This window comes from Labrus mixtus, chromosome 8 (genome assembly GCF_963584025.1).
Source record: "Labrus mixtus chromosome 8, fLabMix1.1, whole genome shotgun sequence".
Lineage (NCBI taxonomy): Eukaryota > Metazoa > Chordata > Actinopteri > Labriformes > Labridae > Labrus > Labrus mixtus.
Genome location: NC_083619.1, coordinates 16941054 through 16954432, shown reverse-complemented (window position 1 = coordinate 16954432; position 13379 = coordinate 16941054). Strand labels below are relative to the sequence as shown.

At 43.6% G+C, this 13379-nt stretch overlaps 1 protein-coding gene across 6 annotated transcripts in view; it reads left to right on the top strand.

Annotated features, from left to right (window-relative positions):
* The window catches only part of LOC132979177 (zinc finger protein 521), an 88656-nt gene that overhangs the window by 38159 nt on the left and 37118 nt on the right, over nucleotides 1-13379 (top strand). For 4 of the 6 annotated variants that reach the window (XM_061044756.1, XM_061044753.1, XM_061044755.1 and 1 more), the window contains 3 exons: nucleotides 992-4497; nucleotides 4634-4718; nucleotides 5092-5124. In XM_061044756.1, coding sequence (XP_060900739.1) covers nucleotides 992-4497; nucleotides 4634-4718; nucleotides 5092-5124 — 3624 coding nt within the window. The remainder of the gene's footprint in view (nucleotides 1-991; nucleotides 4498-4633; nucleotides 4719-5091; nucleotides 5125-13379) is intronic. The other 2 variants (XM_061044757.1, XM_061044754.1) reach the window with 2 other exon arrangements.

Below are 13379 nucleotides of genomic sequence, written 5' to 3'. Positions count from 1 at the left end.
TTCCATTCATATCACTGTACGGTGAACCATTGGAATGGAATGTCAGCAAAGAAGATTTGAAAAGGGACACTTTAAAGCTATTGTAGAACAAATGGGATCTCCATTGTCTGTTGACTGGTGTTCCTTGATCATTCTCTGCACCTGCTTGTCCTTGAGATCGTTAGCTACTCAGTTGTTTTCCCCTATTTGTTTTCCTGTCTCCTCTTTTCCCTCCTTACCACCTCCCCAGCATCCGCATGTGGCACATTCATACATCTAGTATCACTTGCCTCACAGTTAATTACAGACCTTATAGAAAAATGTCATAATAAAGCTTATTCTTTTATCTGATATCTACTGACTGCTGTCTGAAAGGCCTATGTTATATTAAAATCATCTGTTTTACAGTGCAGGGTTCCTAAAGTCTTTGCAGAACTCTTGTCTAAATGTAAAATTTAATCTTATTCAGTCTTGAGAACTTCTTTCCTTTTTTGTTGTCGTTGCTTGTTTTAAGGTCATTTCAAGGGTTCTTGTTTTTCAAATATATGCTAGCAATTGTTCAGGAATAATAGAAATGTTCTAATTTACCTCATGCTGTGCTTACATCCTAAAGTACACAAATTGTCTCGTGTTGGCTTTAAATGTCAGGGAGATTGTGTTTTGAGTCACAGTGGGCTAAGCCATTACACGGCCACATACAAGGTTAATTGTATCAGAAGTATTCCCACTTATACTGTTCCCTAATTATACTTTAAATTGCATATTCAAATGTAACTTTCAAGATAACACCTAACGAGAGGCATTGTTTCTGCTGAAGAAAGAAATGTCTAGGTTGCAAAGACTTTTGATTTGATACACTTGAACCTTATAATTACTATGACAAACAACACTACAGTGGCCCACCTTTTCTATTCAGAAAAGGGAGACAAATTGAATTGCTAATATTGTCTTTTAAAACAGCCCTCTAACTCCCTCGTTTCTCTCTTTTCCCTCTTTCTGTCTCCTTGTCCAGACAGTGCTGATCTTGAGGATGACCCATCATATTCATGGCCAGCATCATCTCCCTCCAGTAAGGATCAGACTTCTCCAGGACATTGTGAGGACTATGATTTTGGCGAGGATGAAGGAGGCCCTGGCCTGCCATATCCATGTCAGTTCTGTGACAAGTCCTTCAGCCGCTTAAGCTTTCTCAAGCGTCACGAACAGAGCCACGGTGACAAACTCCCATTCAGCTGTACCTTTTGCAGCCGACTGTTCAAGCACAAGCGAAGCCGAGATCGACACGTAAAGCTACACACCGGGGATAAAAAGTACCACTGTGGGGAATGTGACTCTGCCTTCTCCCGCAGCGATCACCTCAAAATCCACATGAAAACTCACGCCTCTAACAAACCCCACAAGTGCCCTGTGTGCCGCCGAGGCTTCCTTTCCTCTAGCTCTCTCCACGGCCACATGCAAGTTCATGAAAGGGGCAAAGATGGCAGCAGTTCAGGCCTTTCTAGAACTAATGAATGGAATCTGAAAGAAACCCGCAAGTGCAGCCGTTGTGAGGAGGGCTTTGATGTCCCAGAAGACCTCCAAAGGCACATTGCTGAGTGCCATCCTGAGTGCTCTCCATCAGAGGATGGAGGCCTGGGTGCCACCCTGCAGTGCATCTACTGCCATGAGCCCTTCAGTGATGAGGGCACCCTGTTAACCCACATTGACCAGGCCCACAGCCGAGACAGAAAGGGCCACAACTGTACTATCTGCTCTGAGCACTTTCTGTCTGTTGAGGATCTCTATGCTCACATGGACATTCACCAGCTACCAGAATCTAGTAACCACAGCAACAGCCCTTCCTTGCTGACTGTTGGCTACACCTCTGTATCTAGCACCACCCCTGACTCAAACCTCTCTGTTGACAGCTCCACAATGGTGGAATCTGCTCCACCTGTCCCCAAGGCAAGGGGAAGGAGAAAAAGGGCTGCTCAGAACACATCAGACATGGGAGGGCGTTCCTCCAAACAGCCTAAAGTCTCCTACAGTTGCATCTATTGCAACAAGCAAGTGTTCTCCAGCTTGGCTGTGCTTCAAATTCACTTGCGTACCATGCATCTGGACAAGCCAGAGCAGGCTCATACCTGCCAGTTTTGTTTGGAGGTTCTGCCTTCTTTACTAAATCTTAACGAACATCTCAAGCAGGTCCACAATGCAGAAGACCATGCTGCACTGTTGGCCAGCTTGCCGGATGCCCTCCTTCAGTGTAACTTCTGCCCCGAGGTTTTAAGCGACCTCAATGCCCTCCAAGAACACATCCGCTGCTCCCATGGCTTTCCCAGTCCTGTGGCCAAAGAGAGCAATGCCTTCTTCTGTCCCCAGTGCTTCATGGGGTTCTTGACAGAGACAACCTTGGAGGAGCATGTTCGTCAGACCCACTGTGATGGGGGAAGCCTGCGTTTTGACTCCCCTATGGCTGTAACTCCGAAGGAGTCTATAGTAGAGGTGTACTCCTGTTCTTACTGCACCAATTCCCCTATATTTAACAGTGTTCTGAAGCTCAACAAGCACATCAAGGAAAATCACAAAAACATCCCACTGGCATTGAACTATATCAACAATGGAAAGAAATCTCTGCGCACCCTCAGCCCCTCTTCTCCAATATCTATTGATCAAACTGTTATGCTGAAACAAGGCAGCTCAGCCACACGCAATTGCAATGAGTTCATATGTAACCAGTGTGGAGCCAAGTATACCAGTTTAGACCTTTTCCAGACTCACCTAAAAACTCATCTGGATGGCCTGCAGCCTCAACTCACATGCCCACAGTGCAACAAAGAGTTCCCAAACCAGGAGTCCCTGCTGAAGCATGTGACCATTCACTTCACTATAACCTCCACTTATTACATCTGCGAAAGCTGTGACAAGCAGTTCACTTCAGTGGATGACCTGCAGAAACATCTGCTGGACATGCATACCTTCGTGTTCTTTCGCTGCACTTTGTGTCAAGAGGTCTTTGACTCAAAGGTATCTACCCAGCTTCACCTGGCTGTAAAGCACAGCAATGAAAAAAAGGTGTATCGCTGCACCTCCTGCAACTGGGACTTCAGACATGAGACTGACTTACAGCTCCATGTCAAGCACAGCCACCTGGAAAACCAGGGCCGTGCTCATCGATGCATATTCTGCGGGGAGTCCTTTGGCACAGAGGTGGAGCTGCAGTGCCACATCACCACTCACAGCAAGAAGTATAACTGTCGCTTCTGCAGTAAGGCCTTCCACGCCATTGTACTTTTAGAGAAGCATTTGAGAGAGAAACACTGTGTGTTTGATGGAAAGACACAGAACTGTGGTGCTAATGGCTCAACCATCAGTGATGACCAGCCTAAAGAGGATGTTCAGCTTCAAAGTCTCCTAACTAACAGCCATGGTCCAGTGGCAGCAGGAGGATCTGTGGTGGAGTCCCACAACAGCCATGATGGAAGTGAGGAAGAGATTGACACTGCAGACCCTATGTATAGTTGCGACATCTGTGGAGCGTCTTACACCATGGATTCACTCCTTACTAACCATCAGTTGAGGGACCACAATATCCGTCCTGGTGAGAGCGCCATGGTAAAGAGGAAAGCTGAAATGATCAAAGGGAATCACAAGTGCAATGTTTGCTCCCGCACCTTCTTTTCTGAGCCTGGGTTGAGGGAACATATGCAGACCCACCTTGGGCCTGTCAAACACTACATGTGTCCAATCTGTGGGGAGCGCTTCCCTTCCCTGCTCACTCTGACCGAACACAAGGTCACGCATAGTAAGAGTCTGGACACAGGCAGCTGCCGCATCTGTAAGATGCCACTGCAGTGTGAAGAGGACTTCCTTGAGCACTGCCAAATGCACCCTGATCTGAGGAACTCCCTCACAGGTTTCCGCTGTGTGGTATGCATGCAGACAGTCACCTCAACATTGGAACTCAAGATCCATGGTACCTTCCACATGCAAAAGACAGGCACTATGTCCTCCAACCAACCCATTGGTCGCAGCAATGTTATCTCTCATAACCAGCAGCAACACCATATCCAAAAACCTTTCAAGTGCGCCTCTTGCCTGAAAGATTTCAGGTCTAAGCAAGACCTGGTGAAGCTGGACATCAACGGACTGCCTTATGGACTCTGTGCATCCTGTGTGACAGCAGCTGGCTCCAAGAGCTCAAGTCCAACAGTAAATGGAGGAAGGCAACAGCAGCAGCATGGGGGAGCCACCACTCCGGCAACAACTACAGCCGCATGGATTCAGGGGGAGAGTCTCAGTCCTGGAGATGGAAAAGGCAAAACTGTCTCCTCATCCTCCTCATCCTCTTCTACATCTTCATTATCAGCTGCCAAGACACGGTGCTCAAGCTGTAATGTGAAGTTTGAGTCTGAAGCAGAGTTGCAAAACCATATCCAGACAGTACACCGGGAACAGGCTGGGGACAGCAACAGTGGGCACCTCAAGACCCCTCAGGTTTCTCCCATGCCCAGAGCCAGTCCTTCACAAACTGAAGAGGTATTGTTGAGTGTTGTATTGAGAATCTTCTGCATTCCTTTTTTAAAGTGACTAAAAGAGATTTCAAGTTTGTAAAATTATTTTTTATTTAGAATTGACCATAGTTATTATCCCTTGGTCTTGGTCTAACTTACAGAAGAAGACATACCAGTGCATCAAATGTCAGATGGTGTTCTACAGTGAATGGGACATCCAGGTTCACGTGGCCAACCACATGCTGGGTAGGACATAACTCTTTTTGTTACACTCATTATGGTCTCTGCTGCACTCCTAAAACAATGTCATTAAAACAGTGCATGTCTACTATTATTTTAAATATTTATTTCTACATTTCCCAAAGTATTAGTAGAATGTAGCATACATTTGATTTAGGTGTGTGATTAATATGTTGGAGGGAATGACTTTCCAAGACCGTCATCAATATGAAATACATCTCATTAGGCAAATTGAACAGGATTTTCATCAAAAAAGTATTTAATGGTTCTCAATAAAAAAAAAAAAATCATACCTAGTTTTTTAATACTTTCAAGATGAATCATATACTCAGGACGAATGTGATATATGTAATGAAATATTTGACCCTGTCTCATTCAGGCTCACAAGTGTCTGGATCACATCACCAAATAGGTGGAATTATTTTAATATTTTGACCATCTACTGCATCCCCAGTGTTGTGCGTTTATAATCCCATCATTTCCCCATGCATGTGAATGATATATAAAGTGTGCATGCTTGTGGAGCAGAATCTCTCCACTTCAAACCACTGTGAATGATGGTAGTTTGAAGTAGTGGGAACATACAGACTATTGAATTATCTAAATACCAAAACACAATTCATTTCATTTTAAATTTGAACATTTTAAATATTCAAAGATATTAAAAATCTCCACATTTTACAATATTTATTTTTGTATATTGTGCTTTTTCACTGAAGAAGTCTGTTCAGATAACTGAGATCTTGATATTTAATATTCGATACAATACTTTCATGGTCTCTGCATTTAAGGACGTCAAATCACCTGAAACAATGATTGGTTTTATTTGGTTTTATTACATTTTGTATCACAAAATGATTTCAAATTTGTCATCTTCTGTCACAAGAGTCCTAAACAGTGAGTGCTGTTTTGAAACTAACCTCTGCGAATGTCTTTACTTTTGTTTGTCATTTGTATGCAGTCAGAATAATTTGTTGAAAACAGACAATTGGAAAACAGGTTTTTTTTTTTGCCTGCAGTAAGTAGGCGTCTGAATTCCGGTCTCATGTTCCTTTATTCATTCATTTATTCAGCTCGTTTGGCGGCTCTTTCATTACACTGCATTATCTGTTGTCTTCAGTGGGAGAGAGACTCATTGATCTGGAACCAAACCGCCTCTCTGTTTGGGACACGCTTCTAGGCGCAGGTGAATTTAAACACGGTGGGCAATTCTATCAGGACCGGTAGGCAATTCTATCAGGGACCCACTGTTTGTGCATAAACAATCAGAAGCATGTGATTTGTGATTTTGATGCTTCGGTGTATTTGCAAAGGAGAGAGACGAGCTGAGAGTGTGTAGGTGTGTATTTTGTATTCATCTTTGCGATCTGCTCACCTACTATTCTACTGGGGGTGCCTAATACAGTACCATGCCAGCATTAGTCCTTTCTCTCGCAAAGGCAGGCACGGAACACACTGGGAGGGTAGAAAACAAACCCCCCTACTGGTTATTTTATGTCTGTCAGCCACACAAGCACACAGTTTCCCCATAATAGTGGAATTCAGACAGCTTAAGATAACAGGAGGATAGGTGATTGGGTTATTGTCTGATGTCTTACTTCTCTGATATGCTGTTGCTTTGTATTCAACATGATCAGGGGTTTCATCAGACTCCTCAAAAGGGTTTCTGTTAGATGCATTTGTTTTTTGATCTCTAAAATATGGACAAAACACAACTCATCATAATGGAAATTTGGTAGAAAGATAAAGTTATCCAGAAGTGACTGCATTGTGTAGAACAAAGAAACCAAAGGAAAACTGAATCAAATAACTGAATCAACTACTGAAAAGCTCTATATGCATCAGATTATTTGTGCTACATGTAATGGTGATCTTGTGGTTTAATATAGCTTGTCTCTTTGAAGATAGAATTTGTTTTAATTCAACCCAGCCTGTTATCACTGGAAAGTAATTTTGGGCCAAAAACACAGAAAAAAAAACTCATTTGGAAAAGCTCTAAATACCTTCTCTACTGAAAAAGGGACACTTTCTCCTTTTAATGGCCATCTGCACAGGAGAGGGGAAACAGGGGGCTGGGGTCATCTCCGCTCAGCTGTCAGCGTTATTAGCGTAGGTAATGGAGCAGACGCTGGATTCATAGGGGTGTTGTTTTCATCCATGCCCCGCTCCATGGTGTCAGTTCACACTGATAACTCTATATATAGTGATGTGCCGTGACATAACCATAGTGCTAAGTGTATGGAACAAAAAAACCTGAGCCTGTCTCACCCAGACAAGTCCATATTAGCTGTCTTTGTAATACAATAGTCTCCCTTAACCAAGTGAACTCAGCCTCCACCCATCGGTGCTTGTGGCTGTCTCCTCTGTACAACTGCCAGCACATTTTGATGCATAGATATTACATTCAGATGTAGACAGGCTTCTGGTGTAAAGTAAAGCTCTGGTGCACATCTACTCAACATTTACTATGATAATAGAGGTAAATGAAAGGGAAAGAGATGGCCATGGGTGGAGAAGGGTGTGTTTCAGACCAGCCCCAGCCAAGCCTATGAACAGCCCCACGTGTTTTAAGATGGCGGCTGCAGCCTGCTAGGGCCCAGATGGATCAGTACACATTTGCTGTACAGCTGGTCGCTCTGTTTGGGGACCTGGTGTGATACTCCTATGGAGAAAAAAATGATATCGCCACCATCCAAGGAGCAATTTAATAGCAGGCCAGAAGACAGCTGGCCACTCTTTAGTTTAGAGTTTTTTTGGCATGGCTCACTTACAGAATCGAGGGTGTCCGATTTTTCTCCAGAGACACACAGATTTATACAGCTTTCAGCTGCCGCCGTCACTATCAAACCTCTTATTTGTATTTTTCTTTGAGATTAGAAAACAAATCTGTCCTTCAGTTTGGTTTGCCATCTTGAGCAGTAGTAATTGCATTGGAAAATATTTTTAAAACCACAGTGCTTTCATAACGTCGTCCGTCTTTTTAAGAGGACCGTTGAAGGTCTTTCATTGACACAAAGCCTGTTTGGTTTTATCAGCATGACATCATGCCGCCCCATTGCTTCACTTTGACCCCACTGTAAACTATGACATTTGGAGCCTCATGGGGGGCACGTTTGGCCCATTTATCGCTCTGTTTCAAATGTCCCTATGAGGATTTTCAGAGCCCTGACATGTTTTGAAGCGTGGGCTCTGTCTTAAAGGATTTTAAAGGTGAAAGGGTTTTTTTGCTTCTCTGTTATATCTGCTTTCAATCCAATTTTCTTCTCACTTCTGTCCGTTCCAAACAACTACTGCCAAGGTGGCAGTGCTCAGAAGGACAATTGTAAACAAACAAACCAAACCACATACCAGAAAAGTGTTTTTTGGGGTCACCTCTACAGACTTTTTGGGTTGGTGACAGCACTGAGCTTGAAGCCAAGTCAGGGAGGAGCCTCCTCTCACAGAGAGGAGCCGGTGGCCTGGTCGGCCCAGGTGGAGGGGGGCACTAGAGGGGTGGAAAGGTTTGGGGGCGGAGAGGGAAAGGCACATTTGCTGTACAGCTGGCCGCTCTGTGTGAAGCAGGCACTGTGGGCCGTTACAGAGCTGGAGAGGAGAGCAAGTGAGAGGCCTTTAGCTCTCCTCTAGTTTCTCCTCCCCCTCTCTGTTCTCTCATTCTCCTTTCCCCCCTCTCTATTCGCTGTCTCTCCATTTTCCTCTGTATCTCTCTGTAGCTTTCACATTTTCATATAAACCATGTTCCAACCTGGCAAAAAATACAGCATTGGCTGTTAGTGAGGGAACGGGCAGGAAGCACAATGTAAAAGTATTTGAAGCTGAAATCTGTGTTTGTTTCATCGCTAAGAGCCCTGGACACATTTCTTCTGGTCTTGGGATGCTAGAGCAACAAGGCCAGTGTGTACAGATTACATGGTTTCCATTACTGTCTCTGTCCTGGTGGCATCTCATTTATTGCTACAATTAGTACTGTTTTCATAAACAGAATATGGTACTTCCATTCTTTGTTACTTTTCCTATAATCGTCTTTGATTATGTGTGTCTGATGGTGTTCCCTCCATTTCATAGAGCACATACACATGTAATCTGCTAACAAACACGGCCAAACACTCCTCATTCGACTCCTAGGGGGCTAGATCAGAGTCAGAACTCGATAGACAACACGGCACAGGAACAGGATCAATCTTATGAAATAAATAAGAGAACAGGATTGGACCAGCCAGTGGAAACAAAGGACACCATGCATGCCTTATACCGAGTGTGATATCTGCCTGCTTTTATTAATTGGTGATTAATAACGCCTTTCTGTTCGTTAGCGCAGTCACCTCCCGTGCAGCCAAGTGTGTTGCTGCTAATATGCAATTATGCGCACCTTACTGCTCGTTACATTATACCTCTCCCTGACTAATGTGGCGTCCATGAGGAGAATAGAAATCAGAGTGAGCTGCAAGAAAGAAAAAGAAAATTATAAATAAGCTTCTCACCTTCACTGTGTTACCTACCTGTCTGTGTTGAAACAGGAAAAAAAAGAACTTTCTTACAAATTCCTCAATGTAACCAGGAGACTGCATTAAAAGTTTTACAGCATTGCAGAGACGGTTTTGCTCTTCCCGGTGTTTTTGTTGTAAAGCAGAGGTAATTGACATCACCATGGGGATGCTCTGTTGCTAGGCCAGACAAGCTAAGTCTGATGTGGTCCTTATCTATTGATTTTCCTGACATTTCCCCACACTTCACAGACTAGGCCAACATGTGAGAAAATATCTGATGCTCTCAGTTCATACAGCCTGTTTGTACAAACTCGGTGCGAACACTTGCTGCCCCTTACTGCATTGCAATTGGTAGGTTGGTGTCACCATGGCGATTTGGGGCATGCTCCTCTCATAGATTGGTCAAACTGTTTTCATATGTTAAGTAAATCATTCTAATGTATGGAATTCCAATTAAATGCAGATTTTTTGTAAGTGTAACATTTTTATACTTCAATTTGAAATCATCATCCAAGTAGTATTGAATGGTTTGATTTTAAACTCCTTCTATGTATATCCACTTTGGCGACCTGAATAAAGGTAAGCTCTTCCTGTGCCTCTGCCGATGTTTTATTGATATACAGGAGGGATGTCTCCTTTAGAGTGTTAATGCCAACCCTTGTTCTGAAGCAAAGCCCATAAATACTGGATGATCAGAATTAACCTCTGCATTACTTCACCTCCCCACGGTCTCTGAGATGTCACAAAGGCCGTAGGTGCATGCGCCCCCCTGGTCTGATGGGGTTGCTTAGTAGTCTGACTGGAGGGGGGCTCATGGGCGAAGTGCAAACAGACAGTCCTGCCGTAGTAAAGGTCAGAGCTGCAACCTACACCTCTCAAATCCCAGCTCGGCCCTGATGGCACCCGGGTTCCAAGCGTGCCTAGAGATGCTTGTGGTAAGGGAGAATTACAGTGGGAGTAAAGTAGTGCGCTGCATTGCTTTTAGAGGTTGTCAGCACCAATAGAAGTGTGACAGATTTGATTTAACTTTGTGTAGAGGCTGTTACTTGGTGTGTTTTAGGAATGATATGCAACGCTGGAACACAAGTAGCTTTCATATGCCACTGAATAGAAAAAGAGTTCCAACGTTTTTCTGATGATTTACATTAAGTATGCTGAATAGGTTTTAAGCGGTTTGTTTGAGAATATAAACTAATTGTAAAGATCATCCTAAAAAGTAAAAACTCTCTTTATGGAGCACAGTTGTGGTTTTCCAAAGTACCAAGTAACGAATGACTATCCTCATCGAAGTTTGGCGGTGTGAATGGCAGACGAGGGAGGAGAGGGGAGGGGATAGGGTTCTGAAAGGCCCCCCAGCGTCAAAGCCTTAATAATCATGTGAGCAGCGCTGGACTTCATTACCCTCCTGTTCGACAGGCCGAGTGCCAGCCTGGATTGCTGGCTGGCTGTGGCAAGGTCAACGGCGGAGGAAAAACCAGTTACTGTGTTACTCTGGAGCGGAATGGAGAGGGGCGGCCATCTGTCAGCTTAGGCCTGCCATACCCGCAGAGCAAATGGACACGGGCGGCCAGAGGAGAGGCCACAGACACCCATAGAGTTAAACCCAGTGAGCATAACACTGAGGCATGGACACAGATCCAGCCAAAGAGATGGGCCTTGGTACCACTAAAACACATATATACACACATTGCGGGGTAGATAAGGCTATCTCCAAGAAATTTGGCAGCAGCTTGTGTGTGTTTATGCATGTTTGTTTTTAGTGTCAGCGCACTATTGGGCCCCTACTGTTTTAAGTCCAGATGGCAAACCATTTGATAAAAAGTTGATAAAACTTTTGCTTGGCTTGCCAGGGGTAAATGTTTTAATCATAGTGTTTCTTTATGAAGACAAAAGCCTTGTAAATCGAGGTGCAGAAAATGTTTTTATTGCCTCTTGGACCACATTTTATATTTCAGCAGGGATGCGGGGTTAGCGACCTGGTAGAAGCAACATGTTTTCTTAATAACAACACAAACAACACCACCATCATATATATATATATATATATATAAATATATATATATATATATATACTTGACTTTGATGTCAGGCTCTACCATGTCTGACTCTAGTTTTACTGTTTCACCTTGCTGGGTGTTTTTGTCAGCGTCTGAGTTGCTCCGACCCTCTCTGCGAGGACCTTTACGATGCCCTCTGGCCAAAGTGGAAGAACCCTGTGGAATGTTCCAAAGCTCTCTAATAGGTTTCAGGTGCTGCGGGCCACCGGCCAGCCCCCCACCATCACCTCACTCTGTGTGTCTTGTGTGATATGACTCCCTGCTCAACAGTCAAAGTGCCGCCATTTCTCCTCTAAAAGAGAAAGGGCAGAGCTCAGAGCTAAGAAATGGATCCCTGTTATTGTTTATTCTAATATCTTCACTTTTCTTTAAATAAATCAGGCATTAGTTTCTTGGTGCTTTGTTAACTTTGAGCCTGAATTTTTAACATTCTAACGCTAGTCAAAGACAAGTGTGGTAAATCTCTTACAAACATGTTTGAAGTTCAGGCAGCTATGGTAATTTGTATCCCTATCGTTCCACAACTCAGAACAGCTTAAGTTCCTCCTCGTCTTCCTCCTTCCTCCTGCACCCACTGCACCAACCCGCCCCCCCGGTTTGAGCATCAACATGCTCCGGAAAACAGGGAGATGGTCCTAGGCGATCCCCCCCCCCCCCCTACTCCCTAGGTTTCCACATTAATGGAAACCACACAGGAACTCCCTGGATGAAAGCTTTATAAGTTATTAAGCTTTAATGTTGATATCAGTGCTTATATGTTTACTGGAGTGCACAGGGCTGCTGATGTTGAATTGTCAGAGAGGTGCAGATTTAGTATGGAATTAGTGTACACCCAGGATTTAATTAAGGGGATCTATTTCCATCTTGTTAGAAAGAGATAATGTGAGTACTGCATGCATCATAGGTTACCATATTAAATGTTGCTTCCTGTAACAGCATTATATCCACTCTAGTAGTGTTTGTAGATTATAGAAAGGAAACAACATTATTTATGTGCGTGCAAGACTTGTTACTTTAATCACATAACCACAATGCATTATCAGACATTTTCTGATTTCACTAAATACTTCGTCGTATTTGCGTCTTTTCCCAGTGATAAAACACACTGTGACATTCATTAGAGGTAAAATGCTCACACTTGAACTTTTCTCACATGTCTCGTTCCATTTCCAGCGTGACATTGGCGTATGAACACTGAAGCGACATGGCCTCTTTGTCTCTCCATTTGTCCCGGCACCGCCTAGAGACGCAAACCTTAAGCCACTCACTCTCTGATTAATCTTTAACATTTATAATTACTAATTAAGTTAGTAAGAGACTTTTAATGTAGTCCTCCTTCAATGGGGAGCAGAGAGGACAACAGATCATTAGCTTCAATAATGAACGCGGATGAGACAGATAATGGCCTATGATAGGTGAACACTGACAGTTATATTAAATGAGGCAAGTATATGGGAAACGCACCAACGTACTGATTCAAAGGCATGGGTAGACACACTGTTAAAGTACTGCATTAACCCAGGAAGGGCTAGAAGAAAGGTAATCTTAAAGAGTTTGTACAACTTAAATCATTTATTTATAAAGTAGTCAAGGCTGTAGAAGCTGGCAGTATGTATCTTTACATATGATTTACTACTGCAGTGGAAGTTGTGTCAACTCCAGTTCAAGCACAGATTTTATTTATTCATTCAAACTGGTTTCATTGAGTTTTTGGTCTCCCTAATGACTTTGGAGTATCTCATTATCACATTATTACATTAGTGTCTGCATTATCCTGGTGGCTGTAAGATGCTGCCCATTAAAAGAGTCATTTCATCTCAGCTTTTTTTTTTTTTTTTTTTTTTTTTTTTTTTTTTACCTTAACGACGATTCTACTCTGGCACATTCGGCGAGCCTTCCCACTTTGGGGAGGGTGCTTATGCCATAATGATTATTATCATTAAGAAGATATTAATGTGCTTAGTGTTTGCGACCCAGCTGCTCATCATGGCCTGAGCTCCCTGCCGGGGAGGGGAAGAGAGCTACTGCCAAAACGGACAGTGCACGTAGGCCACCGCCCACCTGTCCAGAGGTTTTCAGGGTCAGTGGAGGTCACACCTACCTGCCTCCTCACCCTCTGCTGGACA